Below are 15,841 nucleotides of genomic sequence, written 5' to 3'. Positions count from 1 at the left end.
AGGAGATCCCTGTTTTTTAGTCTTGCCATGCATTTTAAACATTAATGGGAAGTAAGGGTTGTGACTGTAGTGGATTGATAACTGGTGATCAACTTAGAACCCCCAGCTGAACTGAGTCAGTGTGGTGCTGGGTGTAGGAGGTCCACCTAAGGATTGTTGGCAGCAGCATAAGAGGGAGAATTGGAGAAGGATAATGTTTTAATTACTAAAACGTTTGGTGTATCCTCCCATTTGTCCTAGCTACACCCCTGGTTTTTGCTCAATAAAAGGTGACTGATACTGGTAATGAGGGCTGCAGTCCAAGAGGCTGTACGGCCCCTGATCCCAGACTTTTGCCTCTCTTGTTTTTCTTGTCTTTCTTTTCCTTTTCGTCTGCAGGCACCTCATTCTCGGGACCTGTCACCCTGGGTAGAACATTCTATTGGGCATGAAATGATCAAATTGGCTGCAAAAGACAGAGATATTCTTAATAAATATACACAAAAAATACTTGATCCAGTAAGGAATTTTCTTAATTGTTAGGTCCTCAGTGAAAATAATTCCCAAACTGCTCTCCAACTGCCAAAGCAAAATACAATTACAAAAACTGCTGCAACATCCAGAAAACACCTGTACGCAAAAGCAAGCATACAGAAAAAAAAATGATGTAAAACTTTAGTAGCTGTATCATTCAGCCTGCCCCTCTCTAGGACACAATATCCACTGTGCACAACTTAAAGGAGAGGTTCCATTTGGTTTATGGTTTCAATCCCTGGTCAGCTGGCTCTAAAGCAGAAACATCATGGTGAAAAGCACGGTGGAACAAAGATGCTTAGTTCATAGCTGCCAAGAAGCAGAACAGAAGAACAATGCCAGAGAAAAAGGGACCAGGAACGATTCATAGTACCCAAGGTACCCAAGACACATATGGACACATCCCAGAAGACTGGGCCACCAGTGTCTTGGCTGGCTCCAAAGCCAATCAAATTGTCACAGTCGGGGCTGGGGATTTAGCTCAGAGGCAAAAGCGCCTGCCTGGCAAGCGCAAGGTCGTGAGTTCGGTTCCTGATACCGGAGAAAAACCAAAAAAAAAAAAAAAAAAATTGTCACAGTCAAGATTTGCCATCATACCAGCATACACTTAAAGAAAGATTATTTGGGGGGGGCTGGGGATTTTGCTCAGCAGCACAGCACCTGCCTGGCAAGCACAAGGTCGTGAGTTCAATCCCCAGTTCCAGAAAAAAAAAAAAAAAATTAAAAAAAATAAAAACAAAAGAAGATTATTTGGTGACTTCTTTGAAATCAAAATGGTGAATAAAACAATCTGACAGAAATCTACTAAAAGTGAGAAGTGTCAGGTGTATTCATATACATTAAAAAAATAAAAACAGATAATCAAAGAAAGAAAATGCTAGAGAAGGACCACAGTGAGGGGAGAAATCCCCTTACCTACCATTGGTTGAGTGTATCACAGATTCATAAATGACCAAAGGTGAAAAGCCAATATCAGACTTCCACTATATTACTTTCCATTTGTATCATACATTTAGGTTACACCTAGATTGAAGGCACAGTAAACCACATATAATTCCCATATGACATTATGAATTGAGGTATCTTCATGTAAAAGCATCTTTAAAAACTGTTTCACACAATTATCCAAATTTGGTGAATGCCAACTGGTCTGTGCAGTCTACATGTGTCTGTGGTCACCAGCCCAGGTAAACAGTAGCTCAAAGGCTGCTTCACCTATATTTAAGTCTACCTCATTAGAGAATGAAAAGGAACTCCCAAGAGACTGGAAGCCAAGACCAAGGTTAGACCTAGAGCATGTGATGTTATCTTTAAATCTTTAATTCTCTAAGCAGTAAACCCAACTGTTGCACCAGGTTCTAGTGGCCCAGAGTTCATCAGTCTCCAAAACTCTGGCTCAAGGGGAAGAAAAAATATAATTCAGACTGGATTCTTCTGAAAGTAAAATACAGAGTCTGGTCTAAAAGTACTTTGCGCCAGGCATGGTGGCGCACATCTGTAATCCCAGCATTCGGAGGCTGAGGCAGGAGGATCCTTGCGAGTTCGAGACCAGCCTGGGCTACAAAGTGAGCTCAAGGCCAGCCTGAACTGCATAGGGTTCGAGACCAGCCTGTCTCAAAAAGACCGAAAAGAAAATAAATAAGCAAATAATAAATAAATAAATAAATAAAAGTACTTTGCATGCAGGCAACTCCCTGTCTAGAGAGTGCCTCAAAGAGGAACCATCCTGATGCCTGCTCTGTTCTGTGCCCCTTACCTATAGGTAATATAAGCACATACACTTTTCACCCCTGCCCAGCATCACCTATAAAGAACTGACAAAGGAATTATTGTTGTGAATTGAAATACTCATTATGCCAAGGAGAAAGCTTTCTATTTAATGAAAAACAGATACGTGCATTACTTTGATAGAAGTCCCAGATAATTAGGGAACACAATACTAAGGGAAATAGTCCTATTAATACAATCCCTGTTAACCAAAATTCCCTTATACAGGATGAAGTAAGTAAGGTTTAGGGATGAGTTGCAACATAAATCAGCCAACTGTCAAAGTAAGTCTCCGTCTTCAGTACTACAAGACTTAAGAGAGAAACCATTCAGTTTACTACAAAGAAACATTTAAAGTAAGCTCATTAAATGCAAATTAAAACAGAAACATTGAATAAGCACTGGGCTGCAATTAAAAGGCTAAAGAAACAGCAGGTAAGAAACAATTTTCATTGATCAAAGAACTGAAAGCTAGCAGAATAAAGTATTTTGCATTGAAACTTTTCATGAATATGAAACATTTGGAAGGAAGGATAACTTTTTCTTTCTTTTTTGTGTATTTTTCAAAGAAGCTTTGGAGGTAGGAATGGATTTGCATATCTTAATACAAAGTACCTTCACTGTATCATTTTCAAGCAAAGAAACGATTCAGTTTCAAACAAAAATACAGGTTTCAATAAAATCCTCAGAAATAGGGCCAACACTGTAAAAGGTGTAAGGTCATTTCAGAACCTTTGGATCCAAAAAAGAACTGGATATAACTACTACATGAAATCCTCTATGCAAAAGTTTAGTAGAATCTATTTTGTGACACAACTGAACCTCATAATAAACAGAAGCTTTCGAGTACTTAAGAGTTGCTTTCAACTAAAGTTATCAAAATGTCAGGGCCAGTAGCCACGCACAGTATGTTCAACTAGAAATATAAAATCAAAAATTTTAAAATGTATTGAATACAAGCTTTAAACATGTATCAACCTTAAATTCACATATATATAGATTGGTGGGCCAACAGTAAAATGAGTCTGTACATTCAGGAAGGCACTTGTTTTCCTCACTCTTATATTCCTGGAACCGAGAGTACCAGTAGGCATTCAACCCTTGGAAATGATTTCTGAACCTAAAGTATAATAAAAGTATATAATAAAAGGAGAGTCAAGAAGTTTTTATCATCATAAACCCATTTTAAAATTAAAATATACTCCTGTTCATCTAGCAAGAAAGCAATAATGAAAACATTTGCTGACCAGGGGAAAATGGACTCTCATCAACCCTGTCAGGAAGTGCAAGGCTTCTCACAACAACTGTGCAGCCTGTACAGTGAAAAGCATTAAGCCCGCTGAATGCTCATTTATTGGGGAATGTCCTATAAAACAGAAGACTACGCAGAAATTATGAAATTACTGTATCATGGATATGTACATGGAAATATATAAGTTCTCTAAAAATACAAAGGTAAACAAGGTACACAATATGTTCTAATTATTGTTTTTAACTCAATCAAAAACCTTTTAAAGTATGACACTGAATTTGAATTTCATTACTGATGACATTATTGTATGCATATCCATGTGCTACTTTATTGTTGATACTACTTAAATGCCTAAATCTATAGGGAATGTAGAACATTCCAAAAATATTATCACTAAATTTAATTTTAAACTTTAAATACAAGCGTTTCATCACCTTTCTTAAAAAAGTGAAATATACTTTTAATAAAGGTACCAAAATTACATTTTTCTAAGTTGAATTTAAGCTCCTCTAACCTCTCATAAAGGCACAATTTTTCATTGACTTAAATTATGTTTTGGTATCTGTCTGGGTCAGGGCATTTAATATATCAATCATAATCCAAGTGGGAAATGGAAGTACTTTTGAAATAGTCTCAACGCCAAGAGGGAATCCTCAGTTCTAGGAAAGTAAGTGGAAGGCAATTTTATTGATAGTGGGATAACAATGGCTTCCCTTTACTCTTATTCTACCAGGAAACTGATCTTTTTTGTTTTGTTCAAAAGAAAGCTAGAATTTAGATGAAGTAGAAAAGTACAATTTGCATTAAGGAAGGTGCAGCAATTAGGAAGAGTATGGGTATGCCCGATTCTCCATAGCACCGCTTCCCATCCATAGCAGAAAAACAATCTCTACATAAACATGCCTGCGTAGTCTATTTCCAACTAATTAGGTGGAAATTACTTGCTTTCCAACTAATCACTGGGTAAAACTATAATGTCTTTCTTTTATGGCTTCAAAATGTTGTCACAAAAAAACAAAACCCATTACTCTAGGGCACCCTTTCAACTGTTTTCACTTTCACTTACCTTGAGCACTGTTCAAAATACCAAGGTCCAAATCTGGAATTCGGATTTGTATGGACATGCGGCCCACAACAGAATCAGGCAAGGAAATTACAGTAGATGAATGAGATAACCTACCATACATTGTTCACAGGGTTTTTATATGGAAAGTACTGTTCTTGGGGAAGTATGGATTTTATTATTTATATTGTAATATTGTGTAGTATGTAAGACAATAACTTGAATAAGAGAAAGAATAATTTTTAAAACTCATTTTACTACATGCTTGCTATTGCCAGTAATTGATTTGTCTCATCACAATCCAAATATCATACTTCTTCCTTCTCGAAAGCAGAATTCCAAATAAAACTAATCATCTAAATTCATTTCATTGTAATAATGTTATTAGCATATTTATTAGATATTTATAAATAAATGATGTCTATATCTTCAGTTCATATCTTTATATAGCTTTATAATAAATTTGTTTTTCTTAAAAGTATCTCTGTACTTGATTAAATTGAATTTTAAAAAGTCATCAAAGTAACATACAAACTATTACTTTCCTATATAATACATTAGAAACTTTGAAAGATCTCTATTTGGTTCAAAGACTCAGTCCAGATTTGTTTACAAGTGTATCTTATACAAGTGACACCTAAAAGGTTCGATAAGATTCATTAAAATCTATATTTTTTTCTTAATTAGGTAACTTTCAAGTCATTCACCAAAAATCAGAAAGGTAAGAAAAGCTAGGCAACGTTCTTAGCAACTTTTATCATTGTTGCAAAGACAATGTTAGGTAACTGGCATGACTGGGATGGGAAGAATTTTTTTAACATTACTTTCATAAATAAAACAGATTTAAGTGTTTTCAGGACATACAGCATGTACCTTCTAAATCCACCCCTCATCTTTCATCTGGATAGACCACATCTGACTTCAAATGTGCTTGTTGCAATCAAGTGTTTCATAAGTGATACCAGGAAGAATCCCCAAACAAGTTCACCAAACCTTCCAAATATAAACTGGAGCAAGTCTCCGCAATGTTTTCTAAATATACTATTCATTCCTTCTAAATTTGAGGAGAGCCGGGCGTGCTGGTGCACGCCTGTAATCCAAGCACTCGGGAGGCTGAGGCAGGAGGATCCTTAGAGTTCCAGACCAGCCTGGGCTACAGAGTGAACTCAAGGCCAGCCTGAACTGCACAGGGAAACCCTGTCTCAAAAAGACACACACACACACACACACACACACAAAGAAAAGAAAAGAAAGAAAGAAAGAAACCAGAAAACAAAATAAATAAATAAATTTAAGGATAACCCCTAAAACAACTTTTGGTACCAACCCTAAAAGAGGACCTCTCTAATCTTAGGCTTCACGGTTTTAATAGCAACTCGAACAGCCACTTACAAGGCTCTAGTCACAAAATTGCACGTAGGTACAAAACGCAAGAAATTCAGTCTTTGCTATTACTCGTTCTTAATCTTTTTATCTCAGATCTTCACTGAGGGATTTAAAAGTATCCGAAAGAGCAAGAAATTACAAGTCTGGAGAAGTTTCTTTGACCCGCCCCTACCATCAGTGTCCCCACTAGCGCCCCGTGCGTCCACAGTTTGTGCAGAGCCCTGCGCACACGAGGCGGACAGTCCGCCACGGACGCAGCTGCGCAGGCGCCCTGCAGGGCTCGGGCAGGTGACCGCAGGGAAACGGCCCCAGCGGCGCCGCGGCGGCTCTGACTGACGGCGCAACGCGTGGTGGCACGGGAGCCGGGCCGGCCTCGCGCGAGGCGGGGACGCAGTGGGGCACGCAGCGCCCCGGGGAAGTCTGTCTTCAGCGGGAGCCCTGTCACGCACAGTCCAGGGAGAGGACTGACAGCACACGTGGCTCCCGGAGCCCCACGGAGGGAGCGAGGGAGCGGGCGGCGCTGGGGACGGCGGGGGCGGCGGGGAGCAGCGCGGACACTTCGCCCGGTCACTGACAGGTGGCACCGGCCGCACTCCAAGTCCCAGTGCGCTGCCACACCTGGGCCCGGGGCGGCGCAGAAACTCTGCCTGGCAGGCACGCACGTACCTATCATGGTCACTGGGAAAGTGGCGGCTGCTGGGCAACAAGGGGCCTACGCGTTCCTCCGCGCCCGCAAGTGCTTCCCACCAGCGGTTCTCGCGGGTTAAATCATCCAGGCCTCCCCGCCCTCACGCCCTGAGACGTATTGCGCACGCGCAAACGGTTCGCACCCAGTGGTCTGCTGGGAGTCGTAGTTTTGGTCCGTAGTTTCTTCTCCAGCCGCTGACAGCAAGCCGCCCTTTCCGGCTTAAAGTCGAGGAAACGTACGTCTCGGGGGCGGGGCTACTGGCCTGCAGTGTTGACGAGTCGCTTAGCAACCGGGAGGTTTACCTTCGGGAGTGTGGCAGCACTGGAGGTGGTCCGGCCCTCCTCTCGCCCCTCCCCTCCCTAAACCCTTCACCTAGGAGCTGCCAAACATCTGGATCAACCTGGGCACTAGGAGGGATTGAATTTCTACCAGTAAGGCGCCTTTTTACATTTTTTTCCCGACCTCCTGCTCACATCCGTAAAGCCCACTGAATTCTTTTACTACACTTTATGAGAACAAGACATTATCTAGGAAGATGGTGGCAGAAAAAGAGACCCACGGCTTAAACAAATGCCAAGACAAGATGCCGAAGAGGACCAAACTGCTGTCACAACAGCCGCTCCCGGTGCACCAGCCTCACTCCTTGGTTTCTGAGGGCTTCACAGTCAAAGCTATGATGAAAAATTCAGTCGTAAGTGATCTTCAATTCAAAGCACTCGCTCCAAATCAGGGGACACGAAATTGTAAAGTTGGCCAGCTCTAGGATGGATTCCAAGCCCATGTCCTGAGTAGTATTTGCCAAAAGTGGCCCTGACTCTTGGCCACTAACAGAAGTGTGATCAGGCTAAATTAGAAAGCCTACCCATTTACAACCACCTCCTGGTAACCCATGGTTTCTAGACTTCGCTAGGTTACTCTTAAGGTATTTTCATGAAGAAAAAAAGATCCTCTTTCCTTATTGATGCCCATACTATCCCCACTCAGCAAGAGGCTTTATAGAAGGAGGGTTAGTTCTTGGAAACCTCTTGCAAAATTAACGTTAGCTAATAAAAAGAAATAAGGACCACAAACTCATCAAATAATCCACAATCGTAAGTTTATTCTACTAGCATATTTTAGAATGTCTTAGAATTTCCCTAACAACATTCTTATAAAAGGTTATCAGCCTGTTAGTGTACTGAAGGAAACTTTATGTGATGCCTGTTTGCTGATGGGCCTTTAAAATACCTTTCAAACCATCTAATCTTTAGCTCTCATATCTCTATTAAGACAATTCATAGGTCATTATTTAGATGATAAAAATAAAGTATTCTCAATGCCATTAGGAGAAAAAAATTTAAATTGCACAACAAATGGTTACATGCATAATAATTTTTTTAAACCTTCCTAGTTGTTAAATAGCTTTGAATTTGGTACACCAAATCAGTTGTTACTACTGAATTACCACCTGTCTGGGAATGAGACATGAAATAACAAATGCAACTTTCAAATTTGTGTAATTTACACCCCAGGGTAATTTGACTTATTACATGGCAATTTATTATGTTCAATGAATAGTGTTCTTTTCCAGTTCAGTATTATTTATTTTTTGTATGTTTCAAATCTAATAATACTCTCTTCCTAAACCATATTCTTTAAGAAATCTGTGAATGAAGATTACCTAGTTCAGAATTTGCTGCATATATTTTGCCTGTGTTGTTGATTTACAGTAAAAATACTTAAAAGTAGACTAAAAATTCCTGCTTATGGTAACCGCAGCCTTTCTCATGAAATTTCATATGAATAAGTTCTAGGAATCAAAACATGTCATTTAACAGCAATAGAGAATAACATAATTATTTAGTCTAATCAACTCAACTTTTTATCTATACAATATTTATGATTATAATTTGGGTAGTTGTTTCAAAGTTGTATTTTAACATCACAAATATGCAAAAAGTTATATTTTTCTCTTTTCTCCCCCAACTTGATAGTTCTACATTCTTACATCATGTTTCCATTGCCTACTTGAAGTGATAGCTCTTCAAAATCAAGTATTTGAATATTCTGCCATACATAATAAATATGTTGATAAGGCTCAAAATATTGATTAGGAAGCAAGCTTTTATAAACATTTTATTTAAAGCAATTTACTTTCCCTATTTTAATGCAAAATCTTTCAATGGCAGTGCTTGTCTCTCCACTGAAGTCTTCAAAACAAGATAAGTTACTTTTTCACTTCACTAAGCAATAATAATAATTCTTAGATCTAAACATTATTCATCCATTTTGTCAGAAACTCTTTTATTGTATCTTTGTACCTATTACTTGCTAAAGATAGTTCTAGGGATTTCAGCTCAGCAACACAAAGTCCCTGTCCTTAGCACAGCAGAGTAAACCTGCTACAACAATAAGAAAGCCTTAATGAAAGACAATATTATTTATACAAAAGTAACTGAAGTGGTATAGGAAACAAAAAGCTGATTTTTCATGTGTAATATTTACATTTCACTGGTCTTTTTCAGCAGTGTAGACTTTCATCATTACATAAAGTAAAACTATCCCTGTCTTTCTGATGGTATATTTCTATACAGAATATATAATATCAATTTCTAGCTTTTTTTTTTTTTTTCATTGCAACTCCATGTTCCAACTCTCACAAACATTTTTTCCAGGGTTAGGGCTCACCTTTACTTCCCTCTTTCAAAACCTAGCTAATTAGAAAAGCTATCATTCCAAAGCTATTGACTCAGAACATGTAGAATTATACCCTAAGATATATACAAACTCAAGATATTTCTTTGAGAATACTATAGTGATACAAATAAACAAATGTGATTATCAACAGATTTGGTCAACTAGACTGTGAAAGCAGAAATCCTTATTTCAGCAATCATAATATATATAAGAACACAAAATTATTTGCAAAATAATGATAAATGTAAGCAGATAGTTTTTGAAATCCCAATTATAAGTGTTCTTTAGACATAGTTCATTTCCATAAAATTTTTGTTGCCTTTTGTATGGAAATAAGTAATCATGAAAACCTTGGAATCAGAGAATAATATTTAAATTCATGTTAAAATATTTGCCTTGGGCCAAGGATATAGCTCAGTGGCATAAGTATCTTCCTGGCAAGCACAAGGTCCTGAGTTTGATTCCCAGTACCAAAATAATAATAATAATAATAGTAATAATAATAATAGTAATAATAATATTTGCCTATACGGAATTAAAGGTGATACATAACTTGAAGATTTCATCCTTCATTTTCCCTCTGATAGAAAGAATATTCCTTCTGGGATATACCCTCATAACGAAGCTGCTTGCTCTTGCCTCATTCTTTTTTTTTTTGTACCATGAGTTGAACTCAGGACCTTGCACTTGCCAGGTAGGCACTTGTGCCACTGAACTATCTTGTGTCATTCTTGCAGGATACTGATTTTTCTCTCCCCATGACTGAGGTAGATGTTGGAGATTATGCTCTCATGGAACTATATAGCTTTCTTAGCCCTTTCCCTAGTAAGACGAGTATGGGGGCTTAGGAGTTGCCTCAAGGGTCTATCAGAGGGAAAATGAAGAATGAAATCTTAGAGTTATGTATCGCCTTTAATTCTGTATAGGCAAATATTATTATTACTATTATTTTTATTATTATTATTACTATTATTATTATTATTATTATTATTTTGGTACTGGGAACCAAACTCAGGACCTTGTGCTTGCCAGGCAGGTGCTTATGCCACTGAGCTGTCCCTGGCCCAAGGCAAATATTTTAACATGAATTTAAATATTATTCTCTGATTCCAAGGTTTTCATGATTACTTATTTTCATACAAAAAGCAACAAAAATTTATGGAAATGAACTATGTCTAAAGAACACTTATAATTGGGATTTCAAAAACTATCTGCTTACATTTATCATTATTTTGCAAATAATTTTGCAAATAATTTCACTTATCACTTCTACTTAAATCCATTGCCAAAATTTACGTTATGGCCACAACTAGTTCCCAGAACAGCTGGGAGTGTAGTCTTTATCTGGTAGTTCTATGTCTAGTTAGAGTGTTTTATCACTGTAATAAAGGAAGAAGGGGCATTGGGGATAATCAGAAGTGCCTGCCACCAGTGCTCAATACGCTACCGCGTAAGTGAAGAAAAGGAGAGGGACAAGTAAAACAATTATAGTACAAATGCGTACAAATCTATGATTAGGCTTGCACAGACTTATTCAATCCAGTGAAAGGAACCAAGTGACAATAACCTGATAGAGATCCTTACTACCTATTTTCTAGATTTGAATAATATTCAGATTGGTCTCTAGATGCCACTCACCAACCTTTAATCATCACTGTTACATTCATTTTTCCAGTACAAAGTTGTAGTCATATACTATTCAAAGTTTCTGAAACTCTCCAGTTCTTACAAAAAATAATAATTCACCCATGGTGTCAGCAAAGCCTTCTACAATCTAATCTAGTCTGTGTTTTTAATTTCATCTTCCACTGTTCCTATTTGCTTTGGCCAACCAGGAAACAAACTCTAAATCTTCCTGTTTATGATTTTCTTACTTTGTTCCCTTTATTTGAATGACATTTTTCTCTGCATATGTACATACACACATTTATTCTATCGGTAGGTAGCAAATAACTGATCACGGGTTATGTGCCAAGCACCACTGTAAATGCTAATTTAACAGTCAGTAAGAAACAGAACACAGCCTGTGAAGAATGTTATATTTTTGTGTCCAGCAAAACACCAAATACTTTGACAAGACTTCCTTAGTTCCGACTCTCTGTAACCCAAGATGGAAAATTGCCTTTCTTTCATTGTTCTCTGTTTTGCATTATGGTTATTTCTATTCATATTTTATCTCCTTCTGAAAAGGGCAGAAATCTTCTAATTCATATTTAAGTTTTAGCCAGACCCAACAGTGTACTTAGTAAACATTTGGCGAATCAAGAGAAGCACTCTACCCTTTCTTCTTGTCCTCTGCCTTTTTCTTGTTGCAATAATTCACTTGTGTCTCTAGCTTGAAAGTTGTTAACCACTGACGCCAACTTAGCCCCTAGAAAATCCAAACTGCGCCACGTCATAGCATTCCTTGCCTCCAGCCCTCAGCTGGCTCCTTTCACTCAAAATAAAAGCTTAAGTTCTCACAGTTCTGAAGAGTGATCTGTCTGCTGTTTTTATAGATCCGTATTAGAACTTTCTCCTTCACTGTCCAGTACCATCAACAGTGTCCTTGATAAACTACAGGGCTACCTCTGTGTCTGCCCTTGCAGTTCCCCCACCTGAAAGACATATATCACCATCTCTTGATGCTTCAAATGTTTGTTTAAAAAAACTTAAAAAAAAAAAAAAAAAACTTTTTCAGTGAGTCCTACTCTAACACCCTATGAAAATTTCAACCTCCTAATAATCCCTACCATTTGTGCTCCAGGATTCCCATCTTTCTTCTCTGATATTTTTGCCCACAATATAAATTTAGTTGAACCTGTGTTTTCTTCTAGAGACTAAGCTTCTTGAAGCCTGGGAATTTAACTTTCAATCACTGTTGAAGCTCCAGCTCAGAACAAATTTCTGGAATGTAGCATGTGCTATTTTTCTTGTTTTGGTCAAATGAATTATTGAATGACTTATTTTATACTGTAATTAAATAACTAGCACCTTGGAGGAAAATGCAAATGATGTTGCATAAATATTAAATATAAAAATGAAAATAATTTATAGATGGTCCATGCAATAGTTCTATTGTTTTATAAAAGTTTTACGTGTTCCTTGTAAAAAGGTACACTGGTTTGTCTTGGAAAAGCTTTATCCTTTCTAATTTTATGGGGAAAATATTAGTCTTTATTTCCCTAGTCTTTTTATAATTTCAATGTTTCTTTTAAAGGGTTGCTTTCACCTGAAATCATTTTGATTTAGGACATAAAGTAGGAATTCTGTCTTCCCAAATGGCCAGAGAGTTACATGATCCTTTATATTTAATTTAGGATTTTTATTGAATTTAAATGATTTATCAGTGCTGTGTCTACATTAAAGTAGCAAATTGATAATTAATATCACATGTCAATGCTTTAATATATAACAGGGTAGTCATCTCTCTTCCATTTGACTTTTCCAGCCAATCCTATGAAAAGACAGGCAGACTGTGTTTTTTACTTATCATATCCATCTCAGACAATTTTATAATATTTACAAATGCTTATTAAATGGCAGAACAAGGAAAGGAACCTAGAGTTCTGTTTTTTTTTTGTTTTGTTTTGTTTTTTCTGATTCAGAGTAGTCCCTTCTTGAAAATGTTTGTAACACTTTAGCTGATGCATTACATAGATACAGAAAATGTGTATATACTAAGTGCTTCATGGTTGTTCAATCAAGCTTGTGTCACCAGCACCCTCCACAGGAGATATCAGTGCCACAGGACTTCTATCAGTCTCTTTCTCCTCCGTATTCACACACGCCCCCAAGCTCACTTTATCCTGCTAACAACAATTGCAGTTATTTTTTATCAGGTTTCCTTCATGAGAAGGATGTTTGTGAGATTCACCCACGTTGTTGCATACCCCTGTAGTTGTAAATAACCCTTCATATTATTCCTGAACTGTATTTTGTGTGTGAGTATGCTACCATATGTTTATCTGTTCCTCCCCTGATGAGTATTTGTGTGATTTCCAATTTAGGACTGTTATAAACAGTATTTTCAGGGCATAGATATATATGAGAATATATATCTGAGAATATATATCTGAAGTAGAATTGCAGGGCCCTAAGTTATGCATATAATGGGCTCTTAGTAAAGGTGTCAAAATTGATTTTTCAAATTTAAATTTTGTCTAGCTTTATATGAGACTGCTACTTTCTCTATCGTCTCATCAGTAATAACTTAATATTTTCCTTGTTTGGTATTTTAAGTACTCCAATGAGTATATAACGTTACTTCTATGTGGATATAATATGAATTTTTATTGTGACTAATGAGTTTTAAAATGTTCTTATATATTTGCTGAATTTGCAGTAATGTGAATTTGCAGTAATTCATATTATGAGAGCATATTGGAATATGCTCTTCAATAAACTATCTTTGCAATATTTTAGCTTTTTTATCTTTGTTAGATTTGACATACTTATAAGTGGTACCTTTTCATATTCTGTTTTAAATAATATATGACATTTGTCAAGTACAGGTATTGCAAGTACAGTTTTCCACCCTGAGTTTCTTTTTCATTCCCTATAGTGATTTTCATCTGTCTTTTTAAAATATATACATTGTGATGATAAAATGATTGTCTCAAACATCTATAGTATTTATGTATTTCTTTAAAATGTATTCCTCAACCAATTTCAACTGACTCACAATGAAATACACATCCATTAAGTTACAAGACTTTGAAATCAAAGTGGAGTGATCAGAAACAAAATAGGACAAATAATAATAAAATAAAATATAGTTAAAGTAAAAAGCCTGGGCTGAAGACTAAGAGAATCAATTTTGTCATTTATAAGGGTCAGTATATTCATTGATTGATGTTCAAATTTAATTCTGAGCTTCTTGGTATTTGATGCTGAAAGGAGAATGTGTTATACTTCTCTGTATCACAAAAGAAGACTGTCAATCCCTATAGGGAATTGAAGCTTTCTCTACAGTGAATTCTCAGAGAAATTGATCGTGTAGAATTTTAAATACATGCAACACACCATATCTACATCTTCACTTCTTACAAGAAATACAGTGGCAAATTTCATCCTTGAGAGATTTCTGTGAGGATTAAGTATATGACATAAAAATGTATCTTGATGAATTGGATTTTGCATAAAACTAAATTGGTATTATACCTATACGTAGGCTTTTGGTGGTCCAATTTGATCTGGAATTAGAATTCATAACACCCACAGGAGTGTATAGATTGTGTATTTTTAATTCTGGTTCTCCATTTATTTTATAATAAGAGCAAGATAACTGCTATTTGGATGGGTTGGCAGTGAAGAAATGCATGATGCTATGAGAGCACAAAGCTGTACAGACCTGCATGAGGCTAGCTGTGGGAAGGCCTCCAGGACGAAGCCATGTTGAGTGAAATGTGACCGATGAGGAAGACCTGAAGGGGAGGAGGGGGAGAGTGAAAGGCTGAGGCGGTGATACCAGGCTGCCTCGTCCTTCGGCTCTCAGGCTTCATTTTCAGCCCTCTTTACCCAAAAGAATTATTTCATTCATTATATGCAAGTTTAACCTATTTTATTTTGTGTATTTTTATAGAATATATATCATTCTGTGAAGAATATGTGTGTGCTTGTGTAGTTTGCATTATGCATTATAAGGCTTTACATGAAACGTTGTGAAGTCTTTCTAATATGCTGGTAATATACATATTACTGCAAATTCATAAGCATTTAAGAGGCTTTCTAAAATTCTATCCTCTGAATGTGCCACGATTTACTTAGTCTTTCATCCAGGCTTTCCAGGCTTTTTGTTGTTATATTTAATGTTGAAAACTGAATGTCTTTCTTTAAAATTTCTTATGCATTTTAAGGCATTTCATATAATTTCCAAAATAGAATTACTGGGTCAGAAATCCTAAGCATCTTAAAACTCTAATCAAGGTGGATTTGTATGCTACCCACAGTGCCTGACTGTGTATTCTGCTCCCCCTAGGCTTTCTGGGGATACAGGCTCTGGCTGTAGTGCACCTCTGCACCTTCTCAGCTTTGAGAGTCAGAATCTCTACACCTCTGCACCTCTTTCATGGTACAAATTAGGAAGGCATTCAAACATTTAAGGCTCTGGTTTTTAGGTTGTAAATTGAAATTGCATAAGGCACTTAAAACTACTGAATCCTTTGCTCACCCTGAACACTTTCCACTTTTTAATACTCTTTATATTTAATAAAAATTATACTTTTTCTTTTATGTTTATATTATTGCTTTCAATTTCTATATAGTTGTTATTGATTAAATTTGTTTTTCCCATTGGTTAGGGGTTTATGATGATGTTTTGATTATGGTTTTTAAAAGTACATTTGTTGCTTGAGACTTAGGAATTTAGTTGCTATAGTTTAAACTGCGTGGAATTCATTAAAGTTTTAGTCTAGAATAGTATCTTTTTCTATATATGCTTTATGGAAACAAGAAAACCCATTTTTGTCTATTGTTGCTCTGGATTGTGAAATACAGACAACTTGTTTTAGTGCAA

At 36.8% G+C, this 15,841-nt stretch overlaps 2 protein-coding genes across 7 annotated transcripts in view; one reads left to right on the top strand and one right to left on the bottom strand.

Moving 5' to 3' along the window:
• Park2 (parkin RBR E3 ubiquitin protein ligase) overlaps positions 1-6,803 on the bottom strand; it is a 1,289,129-nt gene extending 1,282,326 nt beyond the window's left edge. For all 4 annotated transcript variants that reach the window (XM_005390686.2, XM_005390687.2, XM_005390688.1 and 1 more), the window contains exon 1: positions 6,648-6,803. In XM_005390686.2, coding sequence (XP_005390743.1) covers positions 6,648-6,654 — 7 coding nt within the window. In that variant the 5' untranslated portion in view covers positions 6,655-6,803. The remainder of the gene's footprint in view (positions 1-6,647) is intronic.
• Positions 6,804-7,006: 203 nt separating this feature from the next.
• The window catches only part of Pacrg (PARK2 co-regulated), a 511,308-nt gene continuing 502,473 nt past the window's right edge, over positions 7,007-15,841 (top strand). For all 3 annotated transcript variants that reach the window (XM_005390691.2, XM_005390692.2, XM_005390693.2), the window contains exon 1: positions 7,007-7,360. In XM_005390691.2, coding sequence (XP_005390748.1) covers positions 7,205-7,360 — 156 coding nt within the window. In that variant the 5' untranslated portion in view covers positions 7,007-7,204. The remainder of the gene's footprint in view (positions 7,361-15,841) is intronic.

This window comes from Chinchilla lanigera, unplaced genomic scaffold (genome assembly GCF_000276665.1).
Source record: "Chinchilla lanigera isolate Chin_1 unplaced genomic scaffold, ChiLan1.0 scaffold00038, whole genome shotgun sequence".
NCBI classification, from domain to species: domain Eukaryota; kingdom Metazoa; phylum Chordata; class Mammalia; order Rodentia; family Chinchillidae; genus Chinchilla; species Chinchilla lanigera.
The sequence above is the reverse complement of the archived record's forward strand: the minus strand, read 5'-3'. Positions and strand labels throughout refer to the sequence as shown.